We start from the raw sequence: 12,376 nt of genomic DNA, 5'->3' as shown, positions 1-12,376 counted from the left end.
AGATTGAGTTGTTCAATTCTTGTCCTCTTGAGAGAAAAAGGATTGTATTAGCCAGGCATGGTGGCACACACCTTTAAAGTCAACACTTGACTTTAGGGTAGGGGCAGGTGGATCTCTGAGTTTGAGGCCAGCTTGGTCTACATAGAAAAGTTCCAGACCAGCCAGTTCTACATAATGAGACCCTCAAAAAAAAAAAAAAAAAAAAAAAAAGAAAGGCATGGCAGTTGTGTGATTTAAAAAACTGTTCTGTGTATTACAAAGTATTAAGGTTCTACCTTGCATGGTGACTCAGTCTATCTGAATTGAATACTTTATCTCTTACCTTTTTCTCCCATCCTGATCTCTAACTCTTTCCCAAACCCCAGTCACATAGAATGAGTCACAGATCCCAGAAAGCCTTTCCCATCCCTCTGGGCTTCAGTCCTTTGCTGTGTGTGATTTGTTGTTGTTGTTTTGGTAGAACAACTGCCTTCTGACTATCCTTCATCCCTGAGGCTCCAGCTCAGGCAGCATCTACTCCGGGAAGCTTTCCTGCTCCTCCTATGCCTCGCTTATAATGACTGTCTCGCCCACATATTTCAGGAACACCCACGTGGGCTCTTCCTTGGGATTCCCCCATTGTGCTGCACCTAGCTCTGCACTTGTTAGCCTGCTGCATTTCTTGGTGTCTCAAAGACTTCGGCTGTCCTGTTTGCCTTTGAAGATCCTCCTATCTTCCCACTAGGGTAGGTATTCTAGAAGGCATTTTAAATAAAAGAAAGGAAGAATTAATGAATGCCAATCGGTATTGGCATAGGAAACCGTGGTAAGCGCCCCATTCGCCTCTAATCCATGTCATTCCTAATGGTTAAAAGGAACACATTGTTGGAATTCCTGGCCACTCCACCAGCTACATGACTTCGCATGTGCTGTTCAAGTGTTTAGTCATTCCAAAGCTTTACAGTGGTCGCATAATTTGCACACAGGGTGGTCCTGCAATCTATGTGCATGCGTGGTGTAGCTCCATAAACCCATATGCGCATGTGCAGGGGAATGCATAAAAAGCAGATCACAGACTCCTTCCCCCCACCCCCACATGTCTTCCACAGGCCTGATCACATTCTGTCTTGTCCCTCCTCCTAATAAAACTCTGATAATGGGTTTTGTCTTGCCTCATGGCTTTTCTTGCATGGTAATAGTGCCACTTAATGAATAACATTGCGCCACCACATAAAAACCAACACACGCCTCCTGTGGACCCACAGACCTCCCTTTTTGCTCCTGTCTATCCTTCCTCTAAATAAAACCCTTAGCACATAACTTACCACAGTTGAGAGGAAAGGTTATGAACTACCTTCCAACTTTGGCCCAACTTGATACAATGTCCTTCCCCTTTCTCCCACCAAACTCCATGCCCGACAGGCTACCAGGTGGAGACTGTACTCATGGTCCCCTTTACCTCTGACTCTCAGTTAAGCTCATCATGTGTTCATCAACACAGACTCCCTCCTCCTGCAGGAGACTAGCAGAAGGGGAGAGACTGAGGTGGGATTATTGATCCACAAATTCTCTCCCTGTTTGGTCAATGGGAGTTGACTGTGTCCGCTTTCCCAGGCCGCAGCTCCTGCCAGGCACCCATCAGACAAGTCTCCCCCAAGGCCCTAACTGCTCTCTCCCCTCCCCTCCCCTCTCCTCTTTAGGCAGGGGGCTTTATGCCTGCATGGCCACTGGCCTCAGAGTGCTATAGTGTCTTCCTTGCCCACATCTGTGTCAACAGTACTTTATGAACTCCCCTCAATTATCCAACTTCCTGGATATGCAAACTGCTTCCTGCTGGGGCCCTGCAGGATATCCAGCAGATGCCAAATGGGGCCTGTGAGGCTTCCTGCCGTGCTGGCTGACACCTCAGAGCCCTGGATCCCTTGCTAGTTTTTTAACACAGTGCTCCCAAATCCCAGTATGACCTCCCATGACTGATAACCAATCTCTTCCCTGCATTTTACACACTTAAAGTCTTGAACTGGTTTACTGCCTCAGCCCTCAGCCCAGGACTCTCTCCCAAGCAGATGCTTTTGAACTTGCTTCTGAGTCTTCCAGCTTCTTGAGGTTCTTTTGTGTGGTTTTCCACACACACCTTTCTGCACTTTCTGGAGAGTTCTTTTTCCCCTTCTTCATGAAGGCTCAACTCAACCTGTCATCTCTTCTCAGCTAAAAGCAGGATTTCCTCTTGGGTGCCCGAACACTTGGCTTCCCGTCTCTGACGTCACTCACCAATCTCTGTGTTGAGCAGTGTGGGGTTTTTAAGTGTTTATCTCTATCTTATAGCATAGTTTCAGCTCCCTGGAAGACAGGTTCTGCAGCCTCTCAAGCCACACATGGTGCCTCATACTGTCTCTTTGCTCAGAAGCACCTGTGACATGGACAGACAGATGATGGACAGATGAACATTCTCTGTTGCTTCGTTCATGGCGAGCTTCTCAGCCTAAGAGATTCACTATTGTTCTTTCATTCTTATTCACTGACCTCATTAGAATAAAACAGCACCTTCAGGACTTGTTTCTTATCAAGTATTTTCGACTCTTGGAGCACAAAAGGGGCTAGTGATAACATATAAGTATTTGAATTAACATTCCAAAAAATGTTTTAGTTGATAAACGTGGTAATTTGGGGGATTATAAGTATATCAACAATTTCAATGTATTACTCTATCTTTTCAGTCTGCTGATATTTAAAAGAAAAGAACAGATCCAGGTAGAGAATGCCCTAAACAAATTATGCTACTTTGGGTAAGGTAAAGTGTTAATTAGAAGTGGGAAAGTCTTTTAATATTCTCTGTGTATTACAAACACTATTTGTCCATGTTATTATTCAGTATCGTAGTTTTCAATAAAATGTGATAATCTTTAGGAAAAAGATTCATGTTCATCATTTTGGCTATAAAGACACAGTACTATCATATTCTACTTGTTTATAAGGAAATACTGTAGGTGAAAAACTTATTAAAATGATATATGTTCCATAATATATAAGCTATACACAATTGTAAACAAAAATGTCTGCAAGAGTTAGCAACTGGAAAAGAATTAAGTCCCCTCCTCCCTCCTCCCCTCCCTCGCTTCCTCTTCCTCCTTTCTCTTACTGAATTTGCTGACATTGACTGTGATGCCTAAATTTGGTTTCTAACATTCAACTACTGTAAGCTTCTGCTAACATTTCCTTCCTAAAATTCTTCCCACGGACTTTCTCTCTGGGATAATGTTCCCTAGGCTCCAGTGAGACCTTGGGGTAGCAGCAGATTTCTGAGGCCTTTCACTCTTGGCTCCTGATAGACCCATGGTTTACATTGCCCCTCTCTTGGGTTTTGTGGATATCACACCTTGTTTGTTGTGTCTCTAAATGGCCCCTGTTTCAGCAGTGTTACCAAGGTAGTAAACTTCATCAAATAGGCCCTTCAAGTAAACCATTTGGTTCTACTTTGAGGAGAAATACAGTGGCAGATCCTGTTGATCCATATGTTTAAATATTACTTGAAAGACACAGAGAAGAAAAACGCACTGTTATTAGAAGGCTTTGCATGTTGCCCTTTGGGAGGGCATCTGCTGGTTTTGTTTCATTGACATTTTTCCTTCTTGACTCTTCTGTTCCTAACCTGGAACTACAGGACGCAGTGTGTAGGTGTTTTTGCTGCTGGGTGTGGAGCAGCACAAAAGAAGCAACCACAGTGTTTATGAAGAATTCAAGTTTATGAAGAGCCTTATTACAGTAATCCTCCAATCCAGATGGTTTCTAGGAAAAGAGATAGCAGAATGCTTTCCTTAATATTGATTGTCAATTAATGTGCCCAACTCCTGCTTCTCCTGTCTCCTGCCATTAGTGCTGGGCCACATGAAGCTTCTGAGGAGACAGGCCAGCCTCTGAGCACTGAGGTCTCAGGTCAACCATCCCTCACATGGCTAAGCCTTTTCCTGACTACTTAGTATATGGACACAAACCCCAAGTCATGCTTTTTTTTTTTTTTTTGGTTTTTCGAGACAGGGTTTCCCTGTGTATCTTTGCGCCTTTCCTGGAACTCACTCTGTAGCCCAGGCTGGCCTCAAACTCACAGAGATCCGCCTGGCTCTGCCTCCCAAGTGCTGGGATTAAAGGCCTGCGCCGCCGCCGCCGCCACCACCACCACCACCACCACCACCACCACCACCACCCGGCCATGCTTTTTTTTTTTTTTTTTAAAGGTTATTTATTATGTATACAATGTTCTGCCCGCATGTATGCCTGCACTTCACAAGAGGACACCAGATCTCATTATAGGTGGTTGAGAGCCACCATGTGGTTGCTGGGAATTGAACTCAGGACCTCTGGAAGAACAGCCAGTGTTCTTAACCTCTGAGCCATCTCTCTAGCCCCCAAGTCATGCTTTATTATAAATTCATCACTGTCCTTACCTTTACCTAAAATACGTGATGTATAATCTTTATTTTTAGCCTTGATTTTAAGTTGATAGAAGAGTCAACTGAATAGCCATTAGACCAAAAGAGAAATAGATGTCAAACTAACCTTAATAGAACTTTGCTAATGAAAACCACACATTTGATTATTTTATGTTGGACATAGTTTGTGAAGATAGCAAAAGACAGATTGTGTTCATATAGCCAAGTAGGCACTGTCCATTTTTAAAATTCTAAAGCAATGGAAAAAAACAACTACTATAAGCTTGTTTATAAAGTGCTATGAAAATTGAGTGCAATGGAATACCAGTAACTATTGTCCTGTTCTCAATGGTGTTCACCATTGTACCTCCCTGTTAAAGCAAATGCTTTCGTAGAAATCTGAAAACGAATCTTACAAAGTTGGTAAGAGAATGGAAATTATTCAATACAACTTCTCAACCTCTAACACTCTAGTGAACCTTGCAGTTCTATGACTATGTGTAATCATTATGTGCTCTACTTTAGTGTATAATTGATCTACTCATTTAATGCATTTATAGATTCCTTTACTACTTCCCACACACTGTGTGAGATATCAGGTGTTTTAGTGGTAAACACAGCAAAGACCCTCCCTCACAAAGCTTTCAGATGAATGGGGAATGCAGGGATTAAATAGGTAAGCACCAACAACCATTCATGAGTGTTGGTGGCAGCCATGAAGGAACCACTGTGAGCTCTGAGGGCAGACGGATGGAGGCTTCTCTGTCTTGGGTTTGAGGAAAGATTCTTAGGAGAAATATTTTGAGTTGAAATAAAAAATGGCCCAGTGCTGGCTAGAGGTAATGGCTCTCTCCATTATCATCAGCTTGACACACATGAGAAGAGAGGACACTACTAAGGAATTTCTTCCATTAAACATATCTGTGGGATGTTTTCTTACTTGTTAATTGATTTGGGAGGTCCCAGCCCACCACGGACTGTATAATCCCTAGGTGAGTGAACCTGTACTAAAGAAGAAAGGTAGCTGAAGCTGAGCAAGCCAGTAATCAGAGGGGCTCTGCAGTTTCCGCTTCAAGCTCTGGCTTGAGTTCCTGCCATGGTTTCCTTTGATGGATGATGGACTGTAATCCATAAGATAAAATAAACCCTTTCTTCCCCAGATTGCTTTCAGTCAGAGTGTTTATCACAACAGGAAAGCAAACTAAAACACTGGAGGATGGCGGAGAGGAGAAAGGGAAGATGTGTGCCGGAAAACAAAAAATCAGCTTAATATAGTAGCCCTGGTTTATGGGTTATTTGTAAGTAATTCATGTGACATGAAGCATGTAAATGGCTTTATTGCCTAGATATGGGCAGAATCAACATAGAAAATAAGCTTATGGCATTATTAAATATTTTAGGCTAAAATTTCAAATTTGATCATTCCAATCTAATCTAAGGAACTGAATACTATGAACAGAGCTATCCAGAAACACGGGAGCTGGGTGTAAATACCATTAACTAGACTCTTGCATTATGACCTCATTCCTTTAAAACATCTCATTGAAGAAAGCTGAAGAAATGGCTCAGTAGTTGAGAATACCTCTCATTGCTCTTCCAGAGGACATATTACCTACGTTAGGCAGCTTCGGTGCTCTCCTCTGGCCTCTATGGACACTGCATCATCTGCACAAACATATATGCACATATATAATTAAAAGTGAACATAAAGCCTTTAAAAACTAATTGAGGCCTTTCACACTTTCTCATTATTGTGTCTGAAATGATCTTTTTGGCACAAAGCAGAAAAGTGTAATGAAATTGACAAATCATTGGTGCTTTTTTATTTATTCACTTATTAATGCATTTGTATGTGCCTAGGTGAGTTTATGTGTACTATGCACTTAATAGGTGTTGTCTGATGCCAGAAAAAGGCATTGATCCCCTGGAACTGGAGTTACAGGTGGTTATGAGCCATGGTATGGGTGCTGGGAGCCAAACCCAGGCCCTCTGCAAGAGCAGCAAGCACTCTTAACCACTGAGTGATGTCTCCAGCCACATTGACCACTTTTCAAACGTGCTCACCAGGATCTGGTTCATTTTGCAACTCTGACTTTTGATCACTTGCCAAATCAATAATGGAAAATAAATGCTCGATCATTCTGTTCCCCTCCACAGTTGTGAATCAAGATGGCCAGCCTCTCATAGAAGGAAAACTTAAAGAGAAACAAGTCAGATGGAAGTTCATCAAGAGGTGGAAAACACGTTATTTTACATTGGCTGGAAACCAACTTCTGTTTCAAAAAGGAAAATCTGTGAGTTTTTTGTCATGTCTTAAACTTGGATTGTTTTTCTTTCTTTCAAAACCCACCAAAATCCTATAGATGATGTCTTAGCTAGGGTTTCTATTGCTGTGAAGAGACACCATGACCACAGCAACTCTTATAAAGAAAACATTTAATTGGGGCTGGCTTACATTCAGAGGTTAGTCCACTGTCATTATGGCAGAGAACATGGTGGCATGCAGGCAGACATGGTGTTGAAAAAGTAGCTGAGAGTTCTACATCTGGATCAGCAGACAATAGGAAGAGCACACTTCCTCCAGCAAGGCCACTTCAACAAAGCCACACCCCCTAGGACTGCCATTCTCTGAGGCTGTGAGGGCCATTTTCGTTCAAACCACCACAGATGACTATCGTAAAAACACAGGTATGAGTCTCAGAAGCCCATACCCGGGCTTTCGAGTATCTTACCTTCTGAGTACCTCATGCTTAAGCCTGTCTTAAAGTCTTTATCCCACACAGCTCTACATCAGACTGGCTAGTCCTGCAATTCTTTGCTCTGTAGAATCCTTGAGTCCCAGTTTGACCTGACTCAGGTTCTCTAAGAGATTAGGAAAATTCCCCAGGCTGCTGAGGGTGATGGTAAAGCTGTTCTCCTGCCTCTGCTCCCCAAGACAGGGACACTATAAGAGGAGGTGTTGGGACAGGGTCTTATTATAGAGCATTGGCTGACCTTGAACTTACGGTGATCATAGTGCCTCTGCCTCCAGAGTGCTAGGATTAGGTTGTGCCACCACAATAGGCACCAGTGTGTAGTTGTGGTGGTGGTGGTGGTGGTGGTGGTGGTGGTGGTGGTGGTGGTGGTGATGGTGATGGTAATGGTGGTGGTGTTCTTGAGGAACAATCTCACTATGAAGCCCTGGCTGGCCTCATACTCAGAGTTCTGCCTGTCTACATTGAACATGCCATTATACTTTCATTCTGAAAAGATCTTTAGGGTAACACAGATTGCTCTTCTCTGTCTTTTTCTTCAATGGTGCATAAATGGAATGATGCCATCCACAGTGGTGGAGGCAAATCTTTTTCACCTCTGACTCAAATGCTAGTCTCTTCTGGAAACATACAGACACACTCAGAAATCATGTTTTAACAGCTATTTAACCATAATCTAAACTAAACTATTGTCTTATTAATAGGTTTAAGTACTGAGTGTCAAGTATAGCACATCTGACTTATGATGAAGTCTGAGCAAGTATTACTTTAATAAGACCTCCCTCAAAATTTTTTTGAATTAAAAAAAAGCATTTTTCTGATACTTTGCAATTATGTAAGTTTCTCAGTCTGTGTCATACAGAGGTGGCTTTTCTCTGGGTAAAAAGCTTTTCAGAATGTAAGTATGTAAGCGTGTCCAATTTAAACAGTTAAACTGGACTTTTTAAAAAATGGGTTTTTTTGGCATAAGCTCACATTGAAGCATTTTTAAGTGTTTAAAATGGCCATCTGAATTTCCTATATTTACTCAAGAACTCGGGAATAGACAGGAAGATACAGTGTTTCTTAGACCCCTTAAGACAAAAACAGAATTAGTCTAGAAGACTACTTTCAAGTACTTAAATAATGATCTACATACATCTTAACTTTAAACTTTTAACTAAGTTCTAAAGAATAAACTATTTTATAATTAGCTAACTTATTTGATCTCTCTCTATCTATCTATCTATCTATCTCTATCTCTATCTCTCTCTCTCTTTGGTTTTTCGAGACAGGGTTTCTCTGTGTAGCTTTGCGCCTTTCCTGGAACTCGCTTTGGAGACCAGGCTGGCCTGGAACTCACAAAGATCTGCCTGACTCTGCCTCCCGAGTGCTGGGATTAAAGGTGTGCACCAACAACGCCCGGCTTTTATTTGATATCTTTATCAGGGAATTAGCATTGTAGAAATCTGACAGAACATGTGTCTCAAAAAGTGAGAAATAGTATACAACGACATACCTCTGGTCACAAGGATATGATAACCCACCAGGGCTGAAATCCTGCTGAAATTCAGTCATATCCTTACTAGCTTTCTTTTATGAAGATGTACGAGAACTCAGGCTGAAAAACACAAAGTGTGTGTATTTTTAACATCCTTATGGTCTTAATTTCCACAAGTCAGCTAGGCAGCAGTGTTCTTTTCTCTGTTCCTATCTTAATTGACCTACTGTTCTCCTTACGGGAACTCTCTGTTCTCCATTGGTTATTTCTGTGCTATAGACTGACCTTGACACAGTTTATTATCTTCAGGCACTTAGTGTAAACCAAATTAGGCTCATAAACTGTATAGTGTAGATGTCTTAAAATTTTTTCCTATGTAGTCCCTAATAGAATTTTTTTTGGGAAAAAAAAATCTATGTAATAATAGCTTGTAAATTTTAAATGTTATCAACACATTTATCAAAGTTTAAACAGTTATAATTTCTGTTGAGCTATAAATACTGACACTTTAAAATAAAAAGAATGTATTTCCTCTTTAAATGTAATTACTAGAATAAAATAAAAAATACCATAACATATTAATTCAATATCATCCATCTTTTTCAAAAATGCATATATAATACCGTTAGTGGAGATATTTGCATGACTTCTCTTTCCCTTGAACTCATATTTCTAGTCTACCTCTCCCTAGCTATTTATCTCAATCACCCTATCACTTGTAAGAATTCTATTTTTAATTATATGTGTCTGTGTATGGGTATGTGCACATAAGTATAGGTGCCCATGAAGGCCAGAAGATGGCAGCAGATCACCTGGAACTATAGTTACAGGGAGTTGTAAGCATCCCAATGTGGGTGCTTCGAACTGAGCTCAGGTCCTCAGCAAGAGCAGGACTTAAGCATGCTCTTAATCACTGAGATACCTCTCTAGTCCCCCTCCCCCATCAGTTTCCAATATAAAGGAAATCATGTACATGAATTGTTTTAACTTCTGTGATCAACTTCTGAGTATTCATTTTTCTGATTGACTTCTCTTTTTAAGTTTTATCATTTAGGAATACAGTTAAGTATAATGCCACATTTAAAAAATAAGTATTAAACATTAAAAAGAGAAATGCTAGACAAGGGAGGGCAAAGTACTTGCTGCATAAGCATAAAGACTTGCGTTTGAATCCCTGGCAGTCCTGTAAAAGCAGACACAGTGACTCTTGTCTCCAACCCCAGAGACTGGAAAGGTGGATCCCGGGCCCTTACACGTCAGTCATTCTAACCAAGATGGTGACCTTTAGGTTCAGTGAGACAGCCTGTCTCAAAAGACTAAGGTGGCAAGTATAGAGGAGGCCTCTGATGTGGACCTCTGACTTCCACATATGCACACATAGATACACTAAATAAAGGGGGTGCTGCCTACTAATGGAATTGATATAAAAAAATTATGTGGTCTTGATTGGTCAGTACTTCCCTAACATTAGTATGTTGAACTGTGGGCTTGTTTGGTTCAGTGTTCTGGAGACTTTTCCAAGCTGGACATACACAATAGAAAGTTTGTGATAAGTAGGAAGAGTGTGTTTTCATTGTAAAGCAGGGGGAGATAACTCTCAGAGAGGAAGTGGGAAAGAACAGTTGGCAAGATGTCCAACCACAGGCACATTTTCCAGTAGACAAAGTTTCCTCCTTGCTTTTAGGCATTTCTAATTATCCTAAAACCATTCATGCTAGCCCAACATAATAACTCTGGTATCACAGAGATCCCTAAACCTCTGCTTCCCGAAAAGCAAATGTACTAATGTTTGTGGATAGTGCATGTTTCTAGTGCAAAGATTCCAAAAGCTACTCAGAAAGTAGAATCCTGTTTTTCAATTCAGAATGAGCACAACTTTCCCCAGAGGTAGTACAAAGGAAAACTGTATTATGCCTCCTCCACTAGCTGAAAATTTGAGGTAAAAATATTCCAGATTTCACTGCTGTCTTTTGCTCTATTAATAGTGTTAATATAAATAGAAAGTCAGAGAAAATCAAAGTACCATGAATTAAACATTTTCCTAATTTTACTTGTAATGACTTCTGGTAAACTGGCTATCTTGTGCTGACTTATGGTGCTATACTAAAGGCCACGTGTTTGGCTTTTGTTGTCCTAATGACCCTTAGGTGCCTCTGCACCAGAAACAGAAAGGTCTTGAGCCATCGGATATGAAGGACCCGACCCTCTTGGGAAATTCCAAGAGCCTGTGAACCTAGGCATCAGCAGGAACCAACTGGTGACCTTTCCTTTCCGTTCATTTCAGAAAGATGATCCTGATGACTCCCCAATAGAACTCAGCAAAGTGCAGAGTGTGAAAGCTGTGGCTAAGAAACGCCGGGATCGCTCTCTCCCTCGGGCTTTTGAGATCTTCACAGACAATAAGACCTATGTTTTCAAAGCCAAGGATGAGAAGAATGCCGAGGAGTGGCTGCAGTACATCCACGTGGCACTTGCCCAGGCGAAAGAGAGGGAAAGTAGAGAAGTGACCACGTATCTGTAGAGACATGGACACCGCTTCTTAGGACTGTGCATGATAGGCGATGCCAATGTCAACAGAAAGAGAAATCCACCGCAGCATACTGGGTTTCACTAAACACCAGTGAAACCATTATCCCTAAGGAGGGTCTAAAATGACAGGGTTCTCATTCCCACGCCCTCACAACTCTTGTGTTAACTCCAAGATGTCTTCCTGAAGTGCATGAGAAAGAGAAGCCATAGAGTTCGTATTGGAGCGTGTAGGGGGCTAGGAAGGGAAAGTTATGAAGGAAGGAACTTCTGTAGCTATGCGATCTGTGACTGTAAGAAAACAGTAAAGGGGTCAGTGAGAAGGCTCAGCAGGTAAAAGGCACTTGCTGCCAAGCCTGATGGCCTGAGTTCTAGCCCCGTCTGCTCTCCACATACCACAGCACATTCATGCCCCCAGTAAGTAAGTAAATAAATAAATAAATAAACGGAATTTTAGAAACAGGTGCCTGAAAGATCTACCTTGAAAGAAAACTATCACATTAAAAACATATTTTTAAAAAACTATTGCCGGGCGGTGGTGGTGCACGCCTTTAATCCCAGCACTCGGGAGGCAGAGCCAGGCGGATCTCTGTGAGTTTGAGGCCAACCTGGGCTACCATGTGAGCTCCAGAAAAGGTGCAAAGCTACACAGAGAAACCCTGTCTCGAAAAACAAAACAAAACAAAAACTATTAGGAAAAGTTGAACTAATGTACACTGAAGAAAACCAATAATTTGAACTGGGAGGAGGTAGCACATACCTTTAATCCCAGCACTCGGGAGGCAGAGGCAGGCAGATCTCTGTGAGTTTGAAGCCAGCCTGGTCTACAGAGCGAGTCCCAGGACAGCCAGGGCTACACAAAGAAACCCTGTCCAGAAAAACAAAAACAATAACAATAAAACATTGACTTTAATATATTAGTTACCTTTCTGCTGTGATAAAACACTCTGACATAAGCAAATTACAGAAGATAGGATTTATTTTGGTTTATGGTCCCAGAGGCATAGAGTCTATGGTGACAGGCAACACATGGTAATAGGCCGAGAAAACATGGCAGCAGGAACAGGAAGCAGCTGATTTTCATTCTTGGAGGAGAAGCAGAGAAAGCTGGAAAAAGGGTAAGGCTATAAAACCACAAAACCCACCTCCACTGATGTACTTCCTCTACCAAGGCTCCACCTCCAAAGGGTTCCATAACCTCCTCAAGCAGC

General features: G+C 41.7%; 1 protein-coding gene across 1 annotated transcript in view; it reads left to right on the top strand.

The window, feature by feature from the left end:
• Positions 1-11,645, top strand: part of Veph1 (ventricular zone expressed PH domain containing 1) — a 205,886-nt gene extending 194,241 nt beyond the window's left edge. The window contains exons 13-14 of the mRNA XM_036189338.1: positions 6,564-6,700; positions 10,924-11,645. Of these exons, the coding sequence (XP_036045231.1) occupies positions 6,564-6,700; positions 10,924-11,160 (374 nt within the window). The 3' untranslated portion in view covers positions 11,161-11,645. The remainder of the gene's footprint in view (positions 1-6,563; positions 6,701-10,923) is intronic.
• The last annotated feature ends 731 nt before the right edge of the window (positions 11,646-12,376 follow it).

Source organism: Onychomys torridus, chromosome 6 (genome assembly GCF_903995425.1).
Source record: "Onychomys torridus chromosome 6, mOncTor1.1, whole genome shotgun sequence".
NCBI classification, from domain to species: Eukaryota; Metazoa; Chordata; class Mammalia; order Rodentia; family Cricetidae; genus Onychomys; species Onychomys torridus.
The sequence above is the reverse complement of the archived record's forward strand: the minus strand, read 5'-3'. Positions and strand labels throughout refer to the sequence as shown.